Source organism: Protomyctophum parallelum, assembly GCF_964188405.1.
Source record: "Protomyctophum parallelum genome assembly, chromosome: 14".
Taxonomy (NCBI): Eukaryota; Metazoa; Chordata; class Actinopteri; order Myctophiformes; family Myctophidae; genus Protomyctophum; species Protomyctophum parallelum.
The window spans coordinates 11,185,679-11,212,063 of NC_139709.1; the positions used below are offsets into that span (position 1 = coordinate 11,185,679).

At 42.0% G+C, this 26,385-nt stretch overlaps 2 protein-coding genes across 2 annotated transcripts; both read left to right on the top strand.

Moving 5' to 3' along the window:
* The first annotated feature begins 1,078 nt into the window (after window positions 1-1,078).
* LOC310870364 (uncharacterized protein) lies at window positions 1,079-10,267 on the top strand. Its single transcript, XM_083781555.1, has 6 exons — window positions 1,079-1,276; window positions 3,705-3,797; window positions 5,088-5,180; window positions 5,846-5,956; window positions 7,527-7,659; window positions 8,476-10,267. Exons 1-6 carry the CDS (start codon window positions 1,127-1,129, stop codon window positions 10,167-10,169), a joined length of 2,274 nt encoding a protein of 757 aa, XP_083637681.1. The 5' UTR covers window positions 1,079-1,126; the 3' UTR covers window positions 10,170-10,267.
* Window positions 10,268-13,096: 2,829 nt separating this feature from the next.
* LOC310870477 (uncharacterized protein) lies at window positions 13,097-24,194 on the top strand. Its single transcript, XM_083781712.1, has 7 exons — window positions 13,097-13,243; window positions 17,065-17,267; window positions 17,986-18,078; window positions 18,660-18,755; window positions 19,099-19,209; window positions 20,841-20,970; window positions 21,063-24,194. The coding sequence occupies exons 1-7, from the start codon at window positions 13,231-13,233 to the stop codon at window positions 22,958-22,960; spliced, it is 2,544 nt and encodes an 847-aa protein (XP_083637838.1). The 5' UTR covers window positions 13,097-13,230; the 3' UTR covers window positions 22,961-24,194.
* The last annotated feature ends 2,191 nt before the right edge of the window (window positions 24,195-26,385 follow it).

Sequence of the window (26,385 nt, forward strand, 5' to 3'; positions counted from 1 at the left end):
TGTAGCCATGGTTATGGGCATAAACAAGAAGTTGAGCAGGTACATTTAGTTCTGATAATGAGATGCAACCTCATGACTATTTAGAATTTTAGATAAAATATGTTTTGTTTTCTACAGTAGAGTTTCAGAGAGTCATTGTTTTCATGTCATAATCTACTGTCCACTTCATAAATGCCTTTATTGATGTTGTACAACTGCTCAGTCAGTACTACGCAGTAGACAACACAACACAACACAACACACACACACACACACACACACACATGACATTGAACAATACGTGGTAACGTTTTTTTGATTGATTGATTGAAATATGTATTAACAGTTTGCAGAATTACAGTACATTTCAAGCACAAACTCAATACAAAGACTTAACTGTGAGTGGACGACCCAATTAAGCATTACACTTGTTTACAATAGGGTCCACCATGTTCAATTAATCAAAACATTTAGAGACGTACAAATAGACACTTCTATATAGTTAAAGAACAGAACAGGAATTCATCATAAAGGAAGCAAAAAGGGAAAATAAACACAGTGAGGGGAAAGGGGGGGGGGGGGGGGATTGAGATTTTACTGGGGCCAGTTTCGAATTGCAGCCGTCCGTAGGTGCCCCTTGAGAGCAGTTTTGAAGGAGTCAAGGGTGTTAGCAACGGTGGGAAATAATCTCATGATTATTACCTGGATTGTTGGTGCATTGATTCAAAGCGTGATGTTTTGAACTTTTGATAACATCTCAATGTACATACATGTGTTATCCTTCTGCCCTTTTTAACAATATATTTATTGCATTTTTATTTTTTTAACAAACAGACAATACAACAAAACAATACATAATACACCAGACAATACAATTACTTAAAATTAAAAACAAAACAAAACAAAAACATACAGTAAATAAATATATAAATACAGTATAATAAAATAAGGGCACTTAGATTGGTAACAAGTAAACACGACAAGAGTCCTTATGGCCACAAGACCAAACAGCTGCAGAGAATACAATTAGACATTTTCAGTTTCCACCATTAAATAAGATAAATCATTACTTCTGCCCTTAATTTACTTTACAGAATGGCTCCCTTCCTTGTCCCCATTCAACCTCCTCATTCCCCCTCTGAGGTTGATGATGGCTGCAATGTGGGAAGTGGTTCGTCTGAGGAGCGTCAACAACTATGGACAAGTGGAGGAGTTTGTGTCCATGATAGCCGAGGCCATTCCTGAGGTTTTAAGCAACAAACAGATGAGCCTGCTTATTTTGGGACTAAGGGTGAAGGTAAGGGTGCTTCTTTCTTCCAGTCACCGGCTTCTACCCTTGTCTACATTGCGTGGCCTGTAAAAACTCCAAGAAAACGAACACATTTACTAATGCAGTTACTAACAAACAATACACTATCAGACAATTTGTGAATTGTAGTTCCTTTAATGTAGTCTACATGATCACATCATAGAACACATGATAGCCATCAGACGCAAGGACATCAAATCTCCTGTCGCCAGACACTTCATGGAAGCCGGTCACTCCACAGCAGATCTGTCTTACACAGTCATTGATCAAATTAAGACATCTAGAAGAGGGGGTGATTTAGACACTAAACTCCTCCAAACTGAATCTAGATGGATTTTTTATTTAAAGTCTGTCAATCCAGGTGGCTTAAATGAAGATCTAAGTGCTACCTATAAAGTAACATGTGATGTATGTAATATTCTTGTTTCCTATATAACTGTGATTTTGTATATCCTTTCTGTAATGTCCACGCCCACAATCAGGTGATGTCACCAATTAGTAATTCTCAGCACCTGAGCTGTATTGTTTAGGAGTTGTTTAAAAGTAAGTTCTTTGTCTGTGAAAAACCATAGCACTGACGAAGGACCGAAACGTTTGCTTTTTAATTGCACCATGAGCACAGCATGATAAAATAAAATAAAATATATTTTAGTCCAAGGAGTTTTACTTCTTTTTCTATACGGTGAGCGAGTCTTTTCCAGTCAAGGTTTTTCTTTCTTCCAGGCAGAACTTTTAGATGTTCACCATGTTTACGTGTAAGCTAAATGATCCCAATAACATTTGCGTAATAGACTCACTACTTGTCTAATTGAGTCCTACAATTTTGCCATGGTGGCTGGCTGGCTGCTATTGGGATGCTTGCTTAACCCATTCTGGGCGGGATCCCCTTTTGGTGTTAGCATTATGTTATGCTTTAGCTATTGAAAAAAATAGCAGATCTACAAGCTCAAAGCGTGCCACCGACCTACAAGCTTGTAGGTCTGCTATTTTTGAAAAATCGAAGAACCACTGACATAGAAACATAGCTTTTTCAGAAAACTGTCAGGATGTAGAAGACATTTTTAGAAATGAATGGGTTAAATGCCTTTAAAGATAATGGGGACTTTGACTTGTTTGTGGGAGTAGCTTGTTTACCTATCTTAATTTACAATGCAGGTTTTTATCTCTGCCTTTATTAGCGTTAATTCATAAGAAATGACTGTCCATCCGAGAGTCTCTCCATCTAACAAGGTCAAGGGTCAAGGGGTGATGTTACAGTTGAGGGCGGAGAACATGATGACACCAGGCTGTATCACACAACACATTGTGTAGTTTAATACATGCATAGATAGTTAGATAATAGATACATATAGTAGTCATGTGTCTACAATTTACAATTTAGGCATTTAGCAGACGCTCTTAATCCAGAGCGATTTACATTAAGCAAGAACAAAAAGCATGACATCACATAAAAAGCATTTATCATGAAACATGCGTAAGCTAAGAACGTAACAGTGGGATATCTATATAATGAAACTATACATATAAACTATACATATACGTATACTATACTATGCTATACATATGTACTATGACGTGCTATGACTACATACAATGCAATTATAGTGCTGTCTACATAACATGCTATAAGTCTGTATCAAATGCTATCTAAGTCTACAGAAATGATTGCGAATGCAGTGAGCCACTTACTATGACAGCAAGGGCTGAATGTCTGTGTGTCCCGCTGTTACACCACCCGCCCGCCACCAGAGGGCGCAGCTGTAGCACACACACACACACACACACACACACACACACACACAGGGCGCAGCTGTAGCACACACACACACACACACACACACACACACACACACACAGGGCGCAGCTGTAGCACACACACACACACACACACAACCACACACACACGAGCTGCGTTCGCTTCCCGCGTTTGCGCGTCTTACTTGTATCTAAGGGGGTAGGGTAAGTGCTATGGGCCATGATGGAGTCTGAACAGGTGGGTTTTCAGACTACGGCGGAAGATTAGGAGTGATGCTGCAGTTCTGACTGCAATGGGAAGTGCATTCCACAGTTTTTGAGCCAGAAGGGAGAAGAGTTTGGGACGTCTTTATTGAGGGTACTTCCAGCTTCCCTGCGTTGGCTGATCTGAGTGTGTGGGAGGGTTTGTAGGGTTCAATCATACTTGCAAGATATGGGGGAGCCATAGTCTGACACATGACTTGCCCAGAAGAGATGAAAACAAGGATAAGAACAGAACATGCATCTCGTATCATTGTGCACAGACGAAATGTCGGTCTCTGATAAAGTAGTTGATGGTCATCGTATCACGGATATCAATATGCTTACGTAGATGAGAGTTTGACCACTGGGTCAAGCAGCTACATGACAATGACTACTGGTTCATTCATTCCTCCTCCAGATGACTTTGCAGCTGTTGCGTTCAGAACACCAGGAAGATGTCAGGAGTGTTGAAACATTCCTAGACAGACTCCAGCAGTCATGCTCAAAACAGGTGAGTGATACTTGCCAGTAGAGCCGAAAATATATATCGAAAACAATAAATAAATGACAAAAACATTCATAGGTTTTTATTTTATTTTACTAATGACCCACTTTAACGCTTTGTGAAGCTCACAATGCATTACATTGCGATGCGTTGTAAGCTTGTACAGTAGATAAGCTATTTTCACTTTATTTTTTAAGAATTGTTCATTCATCATAATCGAGGCAAAAGTTTGAAATAATAATTGTATTGATTTGAAGTCATATCGCCCATACCAGCTCCACATTCCAGTCTTTTGAGGGGCACTAGCCCTGTTTCCTGTTCTGTTCTTTAGCTACATAGAAGTGTCTATTTGTATGTCTCTAAATGTTTTGATGAATTGAACAATGTGGACCCTGTTGTAAACAAGTGTAATGCTTAATTGGGTCGTCCACTCACAGTTGACAGTCTTTGTATTGAGTTTGTGCTTAAAATGTACTGTAAATTCTACAAACTGTTAATAAATATTTCAATCAATCAATCAATCCTATATACAGGTTTAATGTTTGTTTTAACTTAAACGAACATTAAAAACGCCAGATTGACAATGGACATAGTTTAATGTTTGTTTTGTCACTAACTCAAACATTAAATGCCATTAACAATGAACAGAGTTTAATGTTTGTTTTGTCACTAACACAAACATTAAATGCCATTAACAATGAACATTGTTTAATGTTTGTTTTGTCACTAACACAAACATTAAATGCCATTAACAATGAACAGAGTTTAATGTTTGTTTTGTCACTAACACAAACATTAAATGCCATTAACAATGAACAGAGTTTAATGTTTGTTTTGTCACTAACACAAACATTAAATGCCATTAACAATGAACAGAGTTTAATGTTTGTTTTGTCACTAACACAAACGTTAAATGCCATTAACAATGAACAGAGTTTAATGTTTGTTTTGTCACTAACACAAACGTTAAATGCCATTAACAATGGACAGAGTTTAATGTTTGTTTTGTCACTAACACAAACATTAAATGCCATTAACAATGAACAGAGTTTAATGTTTGTTTTGTCACTAACACAAACGTTAAATGCCATTAACAATGGACAGAGTTTAATGTTTGTTTCGTCACTAACACAAACATTAAATGCCATTAACAATGGACAGAGTTTAATGTTTGTTTTGTCTGTGTTTGTTTTGTCCTCGATGTTGTAAGCTGATAAGAGCGCGCCTCACTTCACGCGGGTGTGATTCTTTTTTGTAAGTGATCAGCTGGTGAGATCTGTACTTTTTACTTTACAGGTTGAAACAGAAAATGAAACTCTTGAGCACAAGTTCCTGAGGTTTGTTAAAAACCTTTTAGAAGACCCAGATGGGAGGGAACACTTCCTCAAGGTAAAACTGTGCTCGGTTCTAACCTTATCCTTAGTTTAACCCATTCTGGGCGGGAAGTTACCCCTTTTGGTGTTTTTAAGCATTATCTTACACTTTAGCTATTGAAAGCTCATAGCGCGGCAACGAGTTCCGTGCTATGAACTTGTAGGTCTGCTATTTTTGAAAAATCGTGAAAATGCGCGCACATCTTTGAATATATATTCTTTCAGAGCAAACGTTTTTATCTCAAATCTTTGCTTCCGAGAGGTTCCTTCCTGAAATAACATATTTTCAGATGGTGGTCGGGGGTCCTTGACATGAAACATTGAGCACCACTGATACAGAAACATAGGTATTTCAGAAAACTCTCAGGATTTAGAAGACTTAATTTGTTTTTTTACGTCAGGCCTAAATGGGTTAAGTTATAGAGGCGGAATGATGTAGCCAGGTTGATATGATGCGCATTGTGCTTTAGCCAGCAATCTTTTTGCCTGGGGGGGGGGTCCAGATGGAAAGTGACACTCCTTGACCTTGTGGCAACAGTTCTATTTAATCGATTATGATACGATAAATACATACAAATAATAATACAATAAATTATCGATTGTAGCAAACAAATCGGGATGGAACCTCTCCTCCAGGCTAGCACCATTTCACACTTTCACTTCACTGTTTCTGTATGACAGAATGTGCTTCCGGTGGAATATGGAGCTGACTTTGACGCAGCGCTGGAGACCGTGGTCTGTGTGTTCTTTACCAGACTGGAAGAGCTGCTGCCTGTACCGGACTTCAAACAGGTACACAGACTAGACTCACTGCTGACTAAAGCCCAACACACACCGGCTCCGTCCGACGCGGCGCGACGCGTTGCCGCGCGGCGCCGCCTGGAAAATAGAACTGGTCCTATCGGCGCGCCAGGCGAGGCGTCAGCGTGCGTCGGACGCCGCCGGTGTGCGATAGGTTCATTGAAAATAATGGAGGCGGCTGTTTTGTCAAACTGTATTAATCCATTTTGGGGCGGGAACCCCTCTTGGTGTTTATAGCATTATGACATACTTTAGCTATTGAAAAATAGCAGATCTACAAGCTCATAGCACGCCACTCGGTGGCGTGCTATGAGCTTGTAGGTCTGCTATTTTTGAAAAGTCGTGAAAATGGGGCCGCAAATCTTTGAATATATATTTCAGAGCGAACATTTTTAACTAAGATATTTGCTTCTGGGGCGGTCCCTGGAACTACATATTTTGAGATGGGGGTCCGTGGCCCAATAGAGATCATTCTGGGGGTCCTTGACATGAAAAAGGTTGAGGCAGCACTAGGGCTGGGTGCAATAACCGCAATACCGCCATACCGCCGGTATGTAACGCATACCGCGGTATCGGGTTCATTACCGCGGTAAAAAAAAAGAAATATATATATATATATTTTTATGAAATGAAATGAAAAGTGTATCATAATAAACAGTGACGCTCAGTCAGTCTAATCATGCCAGCAACACAACAACACCAGAGGGAGTTCAAAAAACCATGTGCAACCCAGATTCGGCACAAACAAGGATTGATTGATTGATTGATTGATTGATTGATTAAAATATTTATTAACAGTTTGCAGAATTACACTACATTTCAAGCACAACTCAATACAAAGACTGTTAACTGTGAGTGGACACTAAGGGGTCCACCTAAATTCATTTCACTCCTATGCCACAAAAATGTGGAACGCCCTACCAACTGTCATTAAGATGTAAATCCCTTGACTCCACCCACCCCTTTCCCCCCTCACTGTATACGTTTTCCCCCTTTTTACCTCCTTTATGATGATTTCCTGTTTTTGGCTTTATAGAAGTGCATAGTGTACAAAATGATATGATGAATTGAAAATGGTGGACCCTCTTGTAAACAAGTGTAATGCTTTATGGCAGGGGTATTCAATTAGATTAGGCCTCCTATGTGACACAGACCGAGTAGAAAACGTGCCATTTTATCATGATTATTGGTGAGGACCTATTATATGAAGATAGGTTCAAAAGTGGTCCTTTAATGATTACCGTCATTATGGTAATCTCACAATTAATATCGCACACACCATACCTGTAACTTTTATTAGCCCTTTATTATTCCCCCAAAAAGAAAAAAAAAGAAAAATAACCGCCATACCGGCGGTATGGGGGCCGGCAATAACCGCGGTAATAAAAATCCCATACCGCCCCAGCCCTAGGCAGCACCACTGACACAGAAACATAGGTTTTTCAGAAAGATGTTAGGATTTAGAAGCCTTTTCTTTTATCAAACTCAGTCCAAAATGGGTTAATATACAGTCGTTCATTTATTGTATGTTTATTGTATATTTACTTTGTTTTTTTTAAAGACTGCTCTGTGGATCAGTGACACTCCTACTGTGCTAGAAGAGTACGTCCAGTGTGTTTCCAAAGTGACTGACCTCAAAACGCTGCTTAATAGCAAGAAGTGCATTGGAAAGCTGTCTAAGACAGATATAAGTGGTATGTATGTATCTATGTGTGTTTGGGACCTGCGTTGGATATGTGTAAATATATCATAACAGTTCAATCATAAGACTACATCAAGAATAGAAGAGAGCTGCCTGGATACACGTAAGCATTTTGGTGCAAAAAAAAACAAAATTACTGCCAGGTAGGGGTTGATTGATGGAATACTTTATTGACAGGAAACTGGGAAGAATTAAACAAACAAACAAAAAAGCTAAAACCATGGCACTCGTTTTGGCTACAGACTTACCCAGAGCGACTTGGAAGTGTGAAATCGAAATAACCAGAGAAAGCATGAGCTCTAGTCAATGGACACGGTATGCCGCGAGAACAATGTAGTGCCTTGAAGAAGCTTGGGTAAACTGGGCAAACAAAAATGAACCTAGCATAATGTAAATTTATCAAAATCACATGCTTAACATTTGTGATCGTGGAAAAAACTGAATCTAAGAAACAAAACAAGTAACAAGGATATATCTGCTTATTATTACACGGCTTGGTTGAATGCTTGATTCTGATTGGTCAGGCAATCGCTGAATTCAGCTGTGTTTTATTTCTTGATAATGACTGCTCCGCTCTATAATGGACCGCTGCCTAATCAAAACCTAACGGCACCTGCACCTGCTTTATGCTGTATGAAACATGACAGCCATGTAAAAAAAACTTGAACGTGTTTTATTAGAGGAGTTTTAACTGTTGGAGTGTTATATTTTGCTTTTAATCTTAATTTTTAGTTACAAGTCTCTGGTTAATATATATACATGTATGTACTGTGTGTGTATTAATTTGTCCCCTTTTATTCTCTGATAGTATCTTGTCCATCAGAAGATCGACTCTTCACCTCATTGTCTCAACTTACCTCACTGAGTGAGACCCGTACATCCTACCAGACCACCGACAGTGAACCACTGAGTGAGACCCGTACATCCTACCAGACCACCGACAGTGAACCACTGAGTGAGACCCGTACATCCTACCAGACCACAGACAGTGAACCACTGAGTGAGACCCGTACATCCTACCAGACCACCGACAGTGAACCACTGAGTGAGACCCGTACATCCTACCAGACCACAGACAGTGAACCACTGAGTGAGACCCGTACATCCTACCAGACCACAGACAGTGAACCACTGAGTGAGACCCGTACATCCTACCAGACCACAGACAGTGAACCAGAATCCTCTCTTCACTGTGAGTCTGAGAGCACATGTTTGGAGTTGCAGGTTGCAGCATGGCCACCCAACAAGCAAACACAGTCTCTGGAAAGTGATGATACAGGACAGACAGAGGACAGTGATGTTACAGGACAGACAGAGGACAAACAGAGAGCCGGTGTCGATGAATCAGACATAGTGGAGTGTGACAGTGTGTCCTCCTCGGCTTCCACCCAGGCTCCCGCTTCAACCTCATGTGAAGTTTCCACATCCTCTATCTCTGTGATTGGGACCTCTAGCTCTGTGATTGGTTCCCATGCACGGCAACGGGTCGCCCACAAATGCCCTCAGTGTGGGAAATGCTACATTTACCGCTATGAGCTTCTGGAGCATCAGCGGCTTCACACAGGGGAGAACCCTTACAAGTGCTCCCAGTGTGGGAAGGCGTTCAGGAGAACCTCCGATCTGTCCACTCACAGGCGCATGCAGTGCACAAAAGCGGCATATGTTTGCATCAAGTGCGGTAACGGCTTTGAATCCATACAGGGTAAGTTTAGACACCAGTGCCCTCAACAGGTCCAAAGGTTTGACTGTCCCCAGTGTGGGAAAAGCTTCAAGAAAATGTACTTGCTGGGAAAGCACCAGCTCACTCACACTCAACACCGTATTTTCAAGTGCAAACAGTGCAGGGAAGCCTACCCCAGCATGAGCCAACTTAGAAGCCACCAGAAGATGCATCCTCCGGAACCGTCCAACCAGTGCATGCAATGTGGAAAGTTCTTCAGTTCTAGCGCGTGTCTGGCAGCTCACGAATTGCGTCACAACCAGCAGAGAACTCAGATCTGTGCTCTCTGCACGAAAGGATTTAAGAATAAATATGATCTGAACCTTCACATGCGCAGTCATACAGGCGAGCGACCGTTTAAGTGCACCTACTGTGGCAAAAGTTTCTCCGTGTCGGGAAATCTGAACATACACATAAGGACACACACGGGGGAGAAACCCTATCTGTGCTCCGACTGCGGCAAGGCTTTTGTCTCAGCTGGCGAGCTGCAGATCCACAGGCGCACCCACACCGGGGAGAAGCCCTACAAATGTTCTGTGTGTGCTAAAGGCTTCACCATGGCAAGTAAACTAACACTTCACATGCGTGTCCACACAGGGGAACGGCCATATGTGTGCGCAGAATGTGGGAAGGGATTTTCACGTGGCAGCGAATTGAAAAAACATACACTCAATCACTCAGGGGTGAGACCCTATGCTTGTCAACTATGTGCAAAGACGTATACATGCCTCAATCACCTAAAGAGGCACTTGAAAACCCATAGACCTAACTCAGTCACTTAGTTCCACACAGGTGCTAACAAAATACACCACCCATCTATTCTATATGTTCTGCTAATAATGTGAAGGCTCTAGTATCAATGTGTTTGCGGACACTAGGCAGCCACATCTTTGAAGGGGATGGGGAGCACAGACTGAATTGGTGAAACATTTTCAGTATACCAGTTCTCTGCTGTGTCAAACTAGCAAAACCATCAGTTTAATATTTCTGATCATGCTTAACTACTTATTCATTACTCAGTTACTAATCCAATGAGACAAGTAAGACAAGGATTACCCCCTGTCTGCATGATGTAGCCTGGGCAGAAGTCCTTTTCGGGTTTATGATCCAGTCGGGATCGGATGATATCGTTACGTCATGTTGTAGTCATCAGGATGATATCGTTACGTCATGTTGTAGTCATTGTTTTGTAGTCATCAGGATGGTATCGTTACGTCATGTTGTAGTCATTGTTTTGTAGTCATCAGGATGATATCGTTACGTCATGTTGTAGTCATTGTTTTGTAGTCATCAGGCCGGAACCCTCAATCTTGTGGAACTACCTTTACTTTCCCTCAAACCGGACGAATAATACCTTGGTTCCGTCCTGATGACTACAAAACAATGACTAAGATGACGAAACGATATCATCCACTCCCGACCGGATCACATCACACAGCAATTTAGTAACACAGACCAGGCTTTCCTCCGAGGTGGAAATTGGTCATGTGTGTACACAATAACTGAAGAACGGAATGAGGTACATGCACGAACAAATGTAGAGAACAAGATCGATGTTGGTGCAGGACGAGTGTGGTTTGCACCCTCGAGTCAAGTGCATCTTTAATCCCTTTGTATTTGTTTGTACTGCCTTTTTTATACATACATTCTTTAAGATTTGAAAAGGCTTGAACTGCACTCACTTGTCAGGCCATTCCTACAGTTCTAGGCTTCTAGCTTCTACAAGATGATCAGCCAGAAACTTGCCAGTCGAAATACATGTAATAAATTGAGTTGGCCATATGCTTGTGTGTATGTTCTGTAAATATTAATACATTGTATATGGGACTACATCATCAATGAAAGAAGCATTTGCTTTTTATTAACATGTATAGAATTAGAAGTTATTGTTACCTAGGCCTATTGTGTGTGTGTGTGTGTGACACACAACCAAGGGGAGTAGGGGGTATAGGGCTGTCAAATATGTTTTTGTGAGTTCTAATAGCAGTCTAAACCTTGCTCTCTGAAGTAATAAATATGAAGCTACAACACCAGAGTTCAACAAACCATGTGCAACGCAGATTCGGCACATACAAGGGACTAAATTCATTTCGCTCCTATGCCACCAAAATGTGGAACGCCCTATGTGCCATGTTTGCATTTTCTTGATAATCAGTGTGCCGTATCAACATAAAGTTTAATTATGTCACCACATAAAAATGTAATATTTCCATCTGATTTTGATTGTCCATAGGCTGTATACATAACCTTTTTATGTGGCCTATTTTCTGTGAATATAGAATTATGTGCAGGGTGTAATTTATATATAGATGTGAGGGGACTTCATTTCACAGACTAAACTTTTTTGAATACTTCTTAATATTAAAATAAAAGATCTCTCTCACACACTTATGCCAGTGACCACCCTCCCCTGTGCCAATGTTGGCACCTGTGTCTGAGGTTGCCTACCCCTGCCCTATACCAACTTAATTAAACTTAATTAAGACATGTGAATCCCTTGACTCCTGCTCTCCTACGAACGGCTGCAATTCGAAACTGGCCTCCGTAAAATCTGAATCCCCCACCCATCCCTTTTTCCCTCACTGTTTGTTTCTTCCCAGTTTACCTCCTTTGATGATGTTCCTGTTTTTCCTGTGCATTCGATGGGTGGATTCATACTACATCGAGTGGTTTTTGAGGTGCTAGCCCCTCCTATATACAGCTTTAATGTAGTGTTTGTTTTTCAAAGATGCTTTAACATAAACTATAGACAATAAAGAGAAATATAATGTTTGTTTTGAGGACTAAAACAAACACTAGCACCCGTTGCTTAAACAAACTTGATGTTGTAAGATGATAAGAGCGCCCCTCACTTTTTTTTCCCTTTTTACCTCCTTTATGATCAATTCCCGTTCTGTTCTTTGACTATATAGAGGTGTCTATTTGTACGTCTCTAAATGTTTTGATGAATTGAACAAGGTGGACCCTCTTGTAAACAAGTGTAATGCTTAATTGGGTCGTCCACTCACAGTTAACAGTCTTTGTATTGAGTTTGTGCTTGAAATGTACTGTAATTCTGCAAACTGTTAATACATATTTCAATCAATCAATCAAAGTCATGATGAATTGAACATGGTGGACCGGCCTATTGCAAACAAGTGTAGTGCTTTATGGTGTCGTCCCACGGTTAACAGTCTTTGTATTGATTGAAGTATTAACAGTTTGCAGAATTACAGTACATTTCAAGCACAACTCAATACAAAAACTGTGAAGTGGACGACAACCATAAAGCATTGCACTTGTTTACAAGAGGGTCCACCTTGTTCAATTCATCAAAACATTTAGAGACGTAAAAATATGCACTTCTATTTGGCCAAAGAACAGAGCAGGAATTCATCATAAAAGAGGTAATAAGGGAACAGAAACATATAGTGAGGGGGAAAGGGGTGGGTGCAGGCAGGGGATTGTATTGAGTTGCGCTTGAAATGTACTGTAATTCTGCAAACTGTTAATACTTCAATCAATACAAAGACTGTAGACTGTTATCCTAATACTATACTTCAATCAATCAAAGCTGCAGCCTACGGGAGTCGAGTATAGTGCTGCAGCGGCCATGCAGCCCCCTACCCGCTTAAAGCCGGGCAGCCCTGCGACAGATAACAAACCCACCCACCCCTGCCTGTGACGAACCAACCTCTGGGAACAACACAACACACTGCCCACTGAACGATATGTTTCAGGAAGAAGTTGGCGCCTGATGAACCGCCTGCTGCTATAGCTAGCTCATCCTTCCCAACAATGAAACCTTTCTCATTCTAAATTCACCCTACTACTGCTCTCGCAGCCCGAGGAGACGGTCTGAAAATGAACGAGATGGGTACGTATATGTTATATATCGGGCCCGGCCCTGCACGGGGGCCAAAAAAACGGTTCTTTTTGTGGCTAGCATGCTAGCACAGGCTAACGGGCTAACAGCGGGAGGATAGGCCCGGACTAATCCCTGGAACGAACATTGTTTTAGTTAGAATATAGAAGAACAGATTTGGGGTGTGTGTTGTGGTGTCCGCCGCCACGCTGGACCTGCAGCAAACAGACAGGATGGAATGATGTGCTAAACGTCATAGTTATATACGCTACACAATACATTATAGTGCATGCATTGTAAAGAGTACTACTAAACACAAGTTTTTTTGTTTTAAACCCAAAAAACGACTTAGTTCTAACGCGCTACTTCTAGCACGCAATAATCGCAAACTGAGTAACTATTTTAACTCGACTTGTGCTTCAAACACAAGCGTGCGAATTGAAAATGTGCATTAAAGTTTAGTGCGGAATAGAGGATTGGTAGAAGCAGCTGGCTGCCTTCACGAGTCAAGTGGAATAGTGTTGAATGGAAATGTGAACGATCACCACCGTGGTGGCGTGCCGTGTAGCGTTACTTCAATCCCAATTACACTTCGTAGTACGACAGTGTCGCATCATCATGGCTAAACAAAACACGCACACAAAAGTTCCAGTGGTGGGAAAAAGTACTCAAATGTTTTTACTTGAGTAAAATTATCAATACGGCAATGTAGAACTACTCTGAGTAAAAGTACAAAGGTATTGTGAGGCTCCCAAACCTTTTCATGTCATAAAGGACCCCCTACATGACACTCATTAGCCTGCGGACCCCCATTTGAAAATACAGTGCCTTCGGAAAGTATTCACACCCCTTCACTTTTACCACATTTTGTTTTGTTACAGCCTCATTTCAAAATGGATTAAATTCGTTTTTTTCCTCATCAATCTACACACAATACCCCATAATGATGTGAAAAAAGTTGTCTCAAATATTTTGTTAATTTATAAAAAATAAGAAACTGGAAAAACACATGTACATAAGTATTCACACTCTTGACTTAGTACCAAGTTGAGGTACCTTTGGCAGCAATTACAGCTACAGACTTTTTGGGAATGATCCTACAAGCTTGGCATACTTGAATTTGGGGTATTCTCCCACTTTTTCTCTGCAGATCCTCTCAAGCTCTGTCAGGTTAGACGGGGAGCGTCGCTGAACAGCTATTTTCAGGTCCTTCCAGAGATGCTCAATGGGGTTCAAGTCTGGGCTCTGGCTGGGCCACTCAAGGACTTTCACAGAGTTGTCCTAAAACCAATACTTCGTTATCTTAGCTGTGTGCTTGGGGTCGTTGTCCTGTTGGAAGGTGAATCGTTGACCAAGTCAGAGGTCCTAAGCGCTCTGGAGGTTTTCATCCAGAATGTCTGTACACTGCTCCATTCATCTTTCCCTTTATCCTGACAAGTCTCCCAGTTCCTGCCGTTGAAAAACATCCCCACAGCATGATGCTGCCACCACCATGCTTCACCGTAGGGATGGTATTTGCCAGGTGATGAGCGGTGCCTGGTTTCCTCCAGACCGAAGCCTCTCCTCAATAAAAGGCACATGACAGCCCGGCGTCACAGCGCACTTGGAGTTTGCCAAAAGGCACCTAAACGACTCTCAGACCATTATTAACAAGATTCTCTTGTCTGATGAAACCAAAATAGAGCTTTTTGGCCTGAATGCCAAGCGTTACATCTGGAGGAAACCAGGCACCGCTCATCACCTGGCAAATACCATCCTTACGGTGAAGCATGGTGGTGGCAGCATCATGCTGTGGGGAGAACACAGGATAGAGGGAAAGATGAATGGAGCAGTGTACAGAGACATCCTGGATGAAAACCTGCTCCAGAGCGCTCAGGACCTCCGACTTGGTCAACGATTCACCTTCCAACAGGACAACGACCCCAAGCACACAGCTAAGATAACGAAGGATTGGTTTAGGACAACTCTGTGAAAGTCCTTGAGTGGCCCAGCCAGAGCCCAGACTTGAACCCCATTGAGCATCTCTGGAAGGACCTGAAAATAGCTGTGTAGCGATGCTCCCCGTCTAACCTGACAGAGCTTGAGAGGATCTGCAGAGAAAAAGGGGGAAAATACCCCAAATTCAAGTGTGCCAAGCTTGTAGCATCATTCCCAAAAAGTCTTAAGGCTGTAATTGCTTCCAAAGGTGCCTCAACTTAGTACTAAGTAAAGAGTGTGAATACTTATGTACATGTGTTTTTCCAGCTTCTTATTTTTAATAAATTAACAAAATATTTGAGAAAACTTTTTTCACTTCATCATTATGGGGTATTGTGTGTAGATTGATGAGGAAAAAAAACGAATTTAATCCATTTTGAAATGAGGCTGTAACAAAACAAAATGTGGTAAAAGTGAAGGGGTGTGAATACTTTCCGAAGGCACTGTATATGCCAAGGACCTCTAGCAGTGAATTTCAACCATTTTCATTTCAAGGACCCCCAGTTTGATATGCAACAGGCTATGGACCCCCATTTAATGGCATTTCTATCTATAAGACACCAGTTTATATTGTTTATATTTAACTCTGAGACCCCTTTTCGACCGGTTGGTTCCCAATGGGAACCGGTTCAGTTCTTTTAGTTTTTTTGTCCATGAGCCAGAGCTCCAAAATTGGTGGGCAAAGTATACCCTATATTAAATTGTTTATAGGATCAACACAAGTAAATATTTTCCTACAGAATGCCTCATTTGCATATTTAAAAATGTAAAATTTGTAATACAATAAATCATTGTCTTCGTGTAAGTACTCAATTGGGGAAGTTTAATGGTGATAACAATCTAATATAGGTATGGTTTTGCGCTCTCAATTCATAATTAACGTTTCAATTGGCTCATGCGGTGAACCGGTTCCCACTGGGAACCAACCGGTGGAAAAGGGGCCTGAGAGTGTACAAATGGAACCCGTCCATTTGGTTCCATTTGTACCCTCTCAGAGTTACAGACCCATAAGCATTTGGTTCCAAACTATCATTTAGCTGGGGACCCCCTGGAACTCCATCAAGTGCCCCTATAGGGGTGACTGGACATCCCCCGGTTATATGATTGGATACTTCTTGCATATGACATTTTATTTTCTATTTTAGTCTATGTATCTGACGCGCCTCATTAACTGTACAAATCAAACTGATTTAGGTTTTGAGATGAACCCTAGATGTGTAATATAGTAGATTATGCATAAAACTATGCATAAGACTATGCATAAATGTGAATATTTGTCTAGTTTCCATTCCAGGCTAGGTATCAGGTTACGGTACCGTCGCCCGTAATCCATCTCGCCCTGTTTTCTTTTTCCCGCCGATCTCACGCCGACCGCTCGGTGCGGCGGTTGTATTCCTTATTTTTGTTTTTTAAGGTTAGAAATAAGTTTAGGGTTAGCTGTAGTTTTACTGGGGTTAAGTTTAGGAATAGGGTTAGGTTTAGGCATAGTTTTACTGAGGTTAAGATTAGGAATAAGGTTGGGTTTAACCGTTTTGGTGTTGGCATTACATTATGCTTTAGCAATTGAAAAATAGCAAATCTACGAGCTTGTAGGTCTGCTATTTTTGAAAAAAAGCTGACATAGAAACATAGCTTTTTCAGACTGTGAAAACTAGAATCTGATCTCAGGTCAGAATGGGTTAAGCATAAGTTACTTTAGGAATACCAGGCTGAGCAGTTCCGCCAGCTGTACACCCGGGGCGAGTTGGTAAATTGGCGACTCGTTTGGTATTCGTACTAACTTGGTGATTGTAGAGAAAGGCCTGACATAAACACAGTTTGCCACATTGTCTGATGGATTTATTGTGTGTCCACAGAGTTCAGTCTTCCCTTATCTTCCCTGGGGCTCCTGGTTCCACCACTCCGACTGATGTCAGCAGTGATGTGGGAGGTGGTGCGTCAGAGGAACATCAAGCATTATGGGAAGCTTGAGGAGTTTGTGTCCATGGTGACGGACGCAGTTCCGGAACTTATGAGCAAAAGAGAGGGAAGATTACTCTCTTTGGGACTGAGAGCGAGAGTAAGTCATGCTTAGTCTCGTGTTATTGTAAAGTGAAAAATGTGAGATTTCTTTTGCCATTTGCACCATTTTGTTTCTCATTTAGATGGACTTATTAATCCATCTATATTGTTCAAGGTGTAATTACAGAACGCAGTGTTGTCACGATTATCAATCTATTCATACTTTACTTAGTTAACCCATTTAGGCCTGACGTCGAAAATAAAAAAAATAATCTTCTAAATCATGACAATTTTCTGAAAGATTTGAGGCACATTTTAACTATTTTTCAAAAATAGCAGACCTACAAGCTCATAGCGCGCCACTCGGTGGCGCGCTATGAGCTTGTAGATCTGCTAAATTATAACATCATGTTTAAAACACCAAAAGGGGTTCCCGCCCAAAATGGGTAATAGGAACTTTTTTATGCCACTTAATTAATAAGCCACTTAACCATTTACAGTATTTTTCTTTCTTTCTTTTTCCCCCTTTTTATTTTTAAAAGATCGTGGCATTGCATTAATTTGCTAACTGGAGGTTTATCGTCACAGCAATTGCAGACCACTGTGAATCTGTATCACTCCCATAATTCAATGTTACTCCTTTTTAAACTTTTCATTAGTTGCTGGTCAACTACCACAGCTGTTTCGTAAATGTGAAACGAAAGAAGCATGTGACGATTTAGTAGTAATAATACTCTTATTGTAATAGTAACTGGTGTGATTGAATTACTTCCTAGACAACTCTTGAGCTACTACGTTCTGAACACCCTGAAGATCTGAAGGCTGTTGAGACTCACCTTGACAGAATCCGATCATCTTGTATAGAAGAGGTAAGTGACATAGCCTCGATACCCAGGCTTTCATTTCGTCTGCGTGAAAAATGAAAGCCTGGATTTACGCATGGGCTGCACTGGCCTAAAAGTGGGAGTCAACCCTTCCGCGTTGGAAAAAAAAAGGATGTGACGCCAGGGCTCTGAGCGGTGTGCACCTCTCAAAATAACACAGTGAGGAAATCAGTACCAGTGGAAGGTCAAACGAGGCTATGCGAGGAAAATTAGGAGAATGGCTGAAGAACCCACCACACCGTCTAAGAAAAAAACCAACGTGTCTGTGCCGACTCTGGAAATAACTTTGACAGTCTGTTAGAATGGTATACTCCAGCAACCAGTGGTTTCTGCTTCTGGTCGACACAATAACAGTGCTGCACTGGGGGGGGGGGGGGAGTCCGGGGCTGACGGACAGATCGGTGAACCAATCAGGGTGTACGCAAATCTGAGCCGCGACCCTCCCATCTAGGCCAGAAAGGGCTAGCGTTAGCTCAGGCTATAAGTGACATAACCTGGTTTCTTAAACCTTACTTGCGTCATATTGCACTCTGAAGTCTGAATGTGATTTCTATTTTGTGACGCAGACAACCGATACTGTTATCGAAGCGCCTGAAGCCAACTTCATGAAGCTGGTCCAAGGCCTCATTGAAGACACAGACGGACGGGAACATTTTCTCAAGGTTAAAACGCAACTTGTTCAGCACAAATTATGGTAGACCCTATTATAGAAGTAGTTCAATGGCTAATTATGTTGTTTTTAATTTGTCAAGATTCCCTTATTGTAGCAGCACTTTCTTTCTAAATGAACCAGGTAAAATTATTGGCATCTGAAAGCAGCCCCTTACAGTCAATAGTATATGTAGCTAGGTGCCTCGCTTAAGAGACTATTCCCACCCTCCAGGAATAATTTATATCCCTGAATTTCAGATGACTATCTATGTTGGTATCCATTAATTACTTAGACTTCATCCGTCTTCAAACAAACCTGTCAAAACATGACTCCTAATATGTTCTCTCTTACAGAATGTGTTTCCTGTGGAGTATGGCCCTGACTTTGACACAGCACTGGAGACGCTGGTCTGCGAGTTCTTCACCAGACTTGAGGAGCTTCTGCCAGTACCAGACTTCAAACAGGTATCCAAATCATTACATTAGTACAGAAATTATATTGAAAATGTATTTCCTTTAGAGCAGTGTTTCCCAACCTTTTTTGTCCCAGGGAACACTTTTCATAGCCTAAAAATCTCGGGGAACACCTAGGGGGGGAAGGGGGGGGGGGGGTGTATTATATATATATAAAATATACATTATATATTAAATATATATATATTATAGTAAAAGTAAATATATACGTAAAAGTAATATAATAAAATAAAAACACACATGACAGCACTCGAGAATGAAAAGGACAGAGACAGTGCCTCAGTTTCAAAAAATTGCTCATATGCAATGTGAAATGCCACCTAATCCTTTTGCTTGTCTTTATTATGGGCCAACTTGTGAAAGCTGCATGCTTTTATTGTGAAGGGTCTCAGTTCTCACAGCCTGCTTATTTTCACGTGCTGAAAATAGCTGATCGACAAGCTCACAACGCGTTGGGTCCGCAACGCGTTGTGAGCTTGTAGATCAGCCATTTTCAGCATGCAAGCATAACACGTGTACGACGAAGAATAAATCAGGCATAACTGCGCTTCTGTGGAGGGAGGGAGATATATTTGTTGGCCGAACGAGGCGATCATGTTTGGACATCTATGGACAGCTATTTTGGACAGCTATTTTTCGTGGCACATTATGTTTAATCACAACAACGTCACGTTTACTTTACGTGTTTGGGTCGGGACTAAGATAATCTAAATGTTTGGGCTAGGTCGGGACATGTAGGACTGTATGTGTCTGCTGTCTACGACGCGTGCATGTGGCTGCGCTCTGCGCGCTCCAGTCTTTCTGGAGGGAGCGAAATGTAGCCTCTTCTGCATGCGTCTAAGCATTAACATTTCAATGGCCGAGGGTCTTTAGTCTATTGTTACGTGTTGATGTTATCGCACGTCTAATGGTTAGACGTGTGACAACAACGACACAACTATAAGAAGCCTGCAGCCCAGTAGCTACTAGCTATAATATTGCTTTCGGGGGAGAGTTAGTGTGCCGCCTGATTTGACAGAAAGTAACACTATAACTTAATTTCGGTCAAATTACGCGGAGCAGTTGGACACATCAAACGGAGCACTAAAGCTCCGCGACACACAGGTTGGGAAACACTGCTTTAGAGGATAGCCCCTTGAGATGTATCATCTCGTTTCGGGCACAACACAATGAATACAGTACATAATCAAGCATTAAAGTACACACCTCTCTCCAAAAATCTAAAACAAGTACAAATGGGTTTCAGGTCTACAAGCAAAGAAGCCTTGAAAATGTTAAATGATGTAATTGATCTCAAAGAAACAGACAAGTTGTTCCAATCTGATGAAGCTTTAAAAAATGAAAATGAAAAGTCTCCCAATTTCAGTAGATGTTGTGGGTACAGAAAAATAAAGCTGTTGAGTATGTCTAAGAGGATATCTAGAGAGATAGATTTAGATTGAACTAATAACTGTTTTAAATATGATGGATAATTAAAGTAAATGCACTTAAAAATGAAAAGCAACCAGTGGAATTGCCTTCTCGTTTGAGGAGCCAATTTGAGATGAGCTTCAGTAGTATTCTGATTAATTAAACTTAGGGAGACTTCTTTAACCATTTTTTGTGTGCTTTCTCATGCATAGACGGCATCGTGGATCAGTGCTGCCCCCTCTGTCCTAGAGGAGTACATGCAGTGTGTCTCCAATGGAGATGACCTAAAATTTCTTCTTCAGAGCAAACAGTGCCACGGGAAACTCGCCAAGAGCACAGTCGGTAAGATGGATACATTACATGGGCAATAATTATGTTGATTAATTTAGGACATGGAACTTAATGTTTTCTTCAATGGTCTTTCATTCACACAGCTCCGTTTCAGTCTGAAGATCTCCTTGTCCCCTCCCTTTCACTTCCTCCCTCGCTGGAAGTGGCCATCGCTTCCCACCCGAGTGCGTGCGACGACGACAGCGGCGACGTTCAACAGATTGTCATGTTCGACGAGGAGCTGTCGACGAACTCTCAGGTTCCCTCGACCTCGGCTGACTTTCCCGAATCCCCTAAGAGCAGCAACGTCGTCACGTCATCCCCGCGGCGGCAGCGGCGGCAGCTGGGAATGCATAAATGCCCGGAGTGCAACAAGTGCTTCAAGCATCACTCCGTCTTTGTCGAGCACCAGAGAGTCCATACCGGTCTGCAGCCTTACAACTGTTCCGAGTGCGGGAGGGCCTTCAGGACGGCCACCCTGCTGGCCGGACACCGGCTCCGCAAGTGTAAGAACGCGGCGTATCTGTGCATTAAATGTGGAAACAGTTTTCCGACGTCGCTGGAGAAGTTCAGACACCAGTGCCCGAAACGGGGCCGAAGCCACGACTGCACACACTGTGGAAAGACTTTCCAAAAGTCAAGCAATCTCAAAGAGCACCTGCTGACTCACGCCCAGAGCCGCCTTTTCAAGTGCAGTCATTGCGGCGAGGGTTTTTCAGGAATCGGCGAATTGAAATACCATCAGCAGATCGATCATGATAAGCCTTATCACTGCAAGCAATGTGGGAAGAGCTTTATCTCCTCAAAGTGTCTGACCAAACACCAGCAGCGCCACGAGCAGGTCGGTGAAATGGAGACTGCCAAGCTAATCACTAAGAGTGGAAGAAAACACAAAAGCACCGGTCATCATCGCACGACCTCCACATCGCTGTCCTCCCGGAAGACCAGCGCTAAGGCCGTCTATCCACGCGGACGAGTCACCCATAATTGCCTGCAGTGTGGGAGGAGCTTTAAGTATCGTTTTGAATTTCTGGAACACCAGAGGTTCCACACGGCAGTGAAGCCTTACAAGTGCTCACAGTGTGGCAAGGCCTTCCGGTCGGAGGCTCACCTGTCCGGGCACAGGAAAAGAAAGTGCAAGAACGCTGCTCATATATGCACAAAGTGTGGGTGCCAGTTTAGATCTCTACACGAACGTGTCCGGCATCAGTGCATGCAACTCCTGACCAAATACGAGTGCTCCCACTGCGGCAAGACTTTCAAGATGGCCCACATGCTGAGGAACCACCAGATGAGCGAACACCAGCTTCCCTACAGCCCGAATCATCGCTTCAGGTGCCGGTACTGCGACGAGACCTTCCCTGGAATCAGCGAGCTGAAGTACCACCAGAGGGTCGATCACGAGAAGCCCTACCAGTGTCAGGAATGCGGCAAGAGCTTCCTTTCCGAAAAATGCTTGTCAAATCACGAGCTCCGCCACAACGACGAGCGACCAGAGGATTGTCTCGTCTGCGGCAGAGGTTTCAGAAACCGATACGACCTGAAGCAGCACATGCGCACGCACACGGGAGAGCGGCCGTACCAGTGCACACACTGCTCGCAGTGCTTCTCCACGGCGGGCGGCCTGAGGAGCCACACGAGGGTTCACACCGGAGAAAAGCCACACGTGTGTCCAGACTGCGGCAAAGCTTTCTCCCAGATGGGTGCAATGCGCACCCACAGGTTCACCCACACGGGGGAGAGGCCGTTCAAGTGTGGGGTGTGTGGCAAGGGGTTCACCATGGCCCACAAGGTGACCGTTCACATGCGCGTGCACACGGGAGAGAGGCCCTACATCTGCTCTCAGTGCGGAAAGGCCTTCTCTGATGGTAGTGTGCTAAAGCAACACATGCTGAACCACTCTGGAGTGAGACCCTACCATTGTCAGATCTGTCCCAAGACTTACACATGTCTTAATCACCTGAGGCGGCACTTAAAAAGTCATTCTTCTAACCTAAACTGACTCCAAACAGGAATGAACTCTAAATATAGGTCAGAGTATTTTGAATTGTTTCTACTGACTACAAGGACCACATCACCACTTTGAAGGACCCACTTGCCTTTTATATAATTTCAATACCTGTCGTCTTTCCCCCCATTTCCTTATTCATGTATTTAAATAGAGACAGTGAGCAGAGAGACGAGGATGGCAGGAGAGAGAGAGAGAGAGAGAGAGGGGGATCGCATGCAAGAGCCTTGGGTCGAATTCGAGCCTGGACAATCTGTGGGAAGGACTTGAGCCTTATTTATGTGGTATGTGCTCTCATTCAGTGATCCACCGGTGTGCAGTGTACCCTCTCATTTGACAAAGGTTAAGACATTTTCTTTGCTTTGTCACTTGTCGGCGACATGAATGATCATTTCATCTGCGTTCTTTTGTTGTCACTCCTGTTATTGAGGCATGACGGCAGCATATACTGTAAATGATTGGAGAACACTCTTGAATCATGTTGATGTTGACCAATCAAATGAAACACTGTATAATGAATGGAATAATGGAATTGAAGTATGGCTACCATTAGAGGTGATGGTAATATTTGATCTTCACTTAACCTGCAGTACTATTGCTGTTCTTCAAGGAATAATTTAAGCGGGGATACAGTATTCTTTTCTTTTCTTTTTTTTTTTCTTTAAAAATAAAAACGGGGGCCATATTTTTAGATAGTTTGAACCATAAATGAAGGGTTGGCGTAAATAAATGGTTAAATTGGTCTCTTTGGTCGCCTCCGGATGCTAAAGGCCACCAATCCTTTGTTTGTGGACAAAGTTATCTAAAATGTGTTCCCAGGTAAAAAACAGAGAAAAGAATCCCCATAAATATAAACAAGTTTCCTTATTTCTTAATTTTTCATATTAGGCTTGGTCCTTGTGGTTTGTGTTGCTTCCTTGAGTTTGGTACGTTGTAATACATTTTGATATAAAGTTATAAACTAAAGGATATTGTGAAATTTAGATCATGAACATGATTGTATTGATGGAAATGTTATATTTTTGGGAAGATCACTGATATTCTAAAAAATAAGACTATATGATTGGTCTCTGTAAATACGAAGGAGAAAACAAAATCATGAATTAATGGTTGGACGGCTGATTGATTAAAATGACTGGTAACGTTTAGCCCTGTGGGTCTAATTTTCTATCGTTCTCAAGCGGTGTTGCTTTCTCAAAATAAAGAATACAAACTTTGTCAGGCAACAAAGTTCATACCGTACTTTGTCTTTGTGCACGATGATTGAATGTGTTTTTAAACGAACAAAATATATTTGTTAAGTAAGTTTGCACATACTGTACAAAGACACTGACTTGGTACAGGTATTTTCTACAAATAAAATTAATTAGGCAAAGATTTAAAAGAGAAACTCCAAATGGAAATTAAGGCGGTGAAGGTTGGGGGTCTTGTGTCCAGTGTGCGACTGTGCATACTATCACTCAAAGACCCTTATCGCTACCCTGGATGAAGTCAAAGTGGCACAGTGGTAAACATGTAAAGTTTCACTAGGGGGCAGTATGTGACCAGTATCTTCTACATCTAACTTGATCTTCATGCATAATTACAAGCAGCCCCGCAGAGGTGAAGAGCTTGATCCTTCCTTGGAAGTCCCTTATAACCCTCACAACACCTTTTTGGGGTGCATACTTAGTTTAGACGAGCCATTGGTTAGACATGGGTTAAGGTTAGGTTTAGGTGTGCTGCCCCAGGGGAGGTTAGGTTTAGGGTGAGGGTTTGAGATAGGTTGTAGTTGTAGGACTAATGACTGGTCTAACCAATGACTAGTCACTAGTCTAAACCAAAAACTGTCTGAACTAAGCCTGAAAGACACTCATTGAAATATCCAGATGTGTGTCGGCAACATTAGGATTGAACCAGAGAAGAGGTCACGGACCCAACTGATGAGGGCCTGTTTATCCACAGGAAGTTCATTAGACCCACTTCCTGTCATTAACTTAATTCAGATGGGGCTGTTTGGACTTTTAAATTGGCAGCCATTTCCTCATGTTTTGTCCAGCACTCGCCAGCAAACATGCAAATGTATGGCCAAAAAGAAAGAGCACATTTAAACTTTGCCGTGCAACAGAGTCACGTGCTGAACATAGCAGATCTACAAGCATCCGTGAAGCTTTATGAGTTTGTAGATCTATTATAATACAGTAATACTGGATATTCAGCAAGAATGTGATTCTGTCATACAACAAAATGTAACCGTTGGCATTAAAAACTACTCTTGTGTGTACTTGGTACTAATGCTTTGACCACCTCCCCCAACCTTGCCTACATGTTTTAGTACCAACAGGACCCCATAGAGTAATGGACTGGATAACGGTCGGTAACATCACGCAATGTGAGAATAATCTGCTCCATCTGTGTGCTCTGCTGTGCTGGTTTTAATGTTCTGCCTCCGACTGCCTGGAATAGGGACAAAAAGAGGTTCAGAGGGTTTCGCTGTAATCTCTCTCTTATTTCACTATTTTCTCTCATCTCACTTCTTGTGGTTTTTATTTTATTTTCCCTTTGACATTCATCATAATTTACGAATGAATATTCGAATGACTTTCATGGCCAATCAGTTCAATAATCAAAACAAATAGCGGCGCTCACATGGATTAAATGAGGTGTGTTGTTGGGGAAAAGCCACTGGCGGCTATGCTGGAGATATTCACTCACTCACTCACTGCCGTCAGCCATTATAGCACCACGTTATTACAACCGAATAGAGTGAGCGGTTAGGAAGATACCAACAGACCTGGACTGACAGGCAGCTGTGTGTATGTATGTGTGTATATATATATATGTATGTATGTATGTGTGTGTGTGTGTGTGTGTGTGTGTGTGTGTATATATATATATATATATATATATATATAGACCTACATATTGACGGATCCAGTGTGATTTGCCGTCAAAGGGCCAGCATTCCAAGCATGGCCTGGCATCACACATGCTGTCCTTCTCAGTATTTCTGCAGAATCTCCTCCAAAGTCAGAACTGAGCATGTCTCTTGTCTGCCAACAAAGACAAGAAGTTCTGCACACCTTTGATGTTAGTATGCTGCAAACTTTATATATATATATATATATTTTAAGACCTCTCTCTTAACTGCACTATATGGCAATAAAAAGCACATGTTGAACACACGGTTCAGTTCAGGCTTCACAGTTAATTGCAGGGAATGTTTATTATTTATGATGACCTATAGGTTGAGTTGTTTACAGGCAAGGCATGCATGCATGTACACATTAAATACATTGCTGTTGTAAACTAATATGTGACGGTTAGTTTGGTGATGTAACCGGCAGAAGCAGATGATAGTGGGAGCACCAGAGTGCAGCCAGAATCCTCTCGATCTTTAACGAGTTCTCCTGAGTTTATTACAAAGGCTGTTATTGAGA

Bases quoted from the DNA above. Each gene is read 5' to 3' on its own strand.
- LOC310870364 (XM_083781555.1), top strand. From the start codon at position 1,127: ATGATGGCTGCAATGTGGGAAGTGGTTCGTCTGAGGAGCGTCAACAAC. The intron at 5,957-7,526 runs GTACACAGACTA...TTTTTTTTAAAG, and splicing joins CTGTACCGGACTTCAAACAG to ACTGCTCTGTGGATCAGTGA. The intron at 7,660-8,475 runs GTATGTATGTAT...ATTCTCTGATAG, and splicing joins GTCTAAGACAGATATAAGTG to TATCTTGTCCATCAGAAGAT.
- LOC310870477 (XM_083781712.1), top strand. The intron at 19,210-20,840 runs GTATCCAAATCA...TCTCATGCATAG, and splicing joins CAGTACCAGACTTCAAACAG to ACGGCATCGTGGATCAGTGC. The intron at 20,971-21,062 runs GTAAGATGGATA...TCATTCACACAG, and splicing joins ACTCGCCAAGAGCACAGTCG to CTCCGTTTCAGTCTGAAGAT.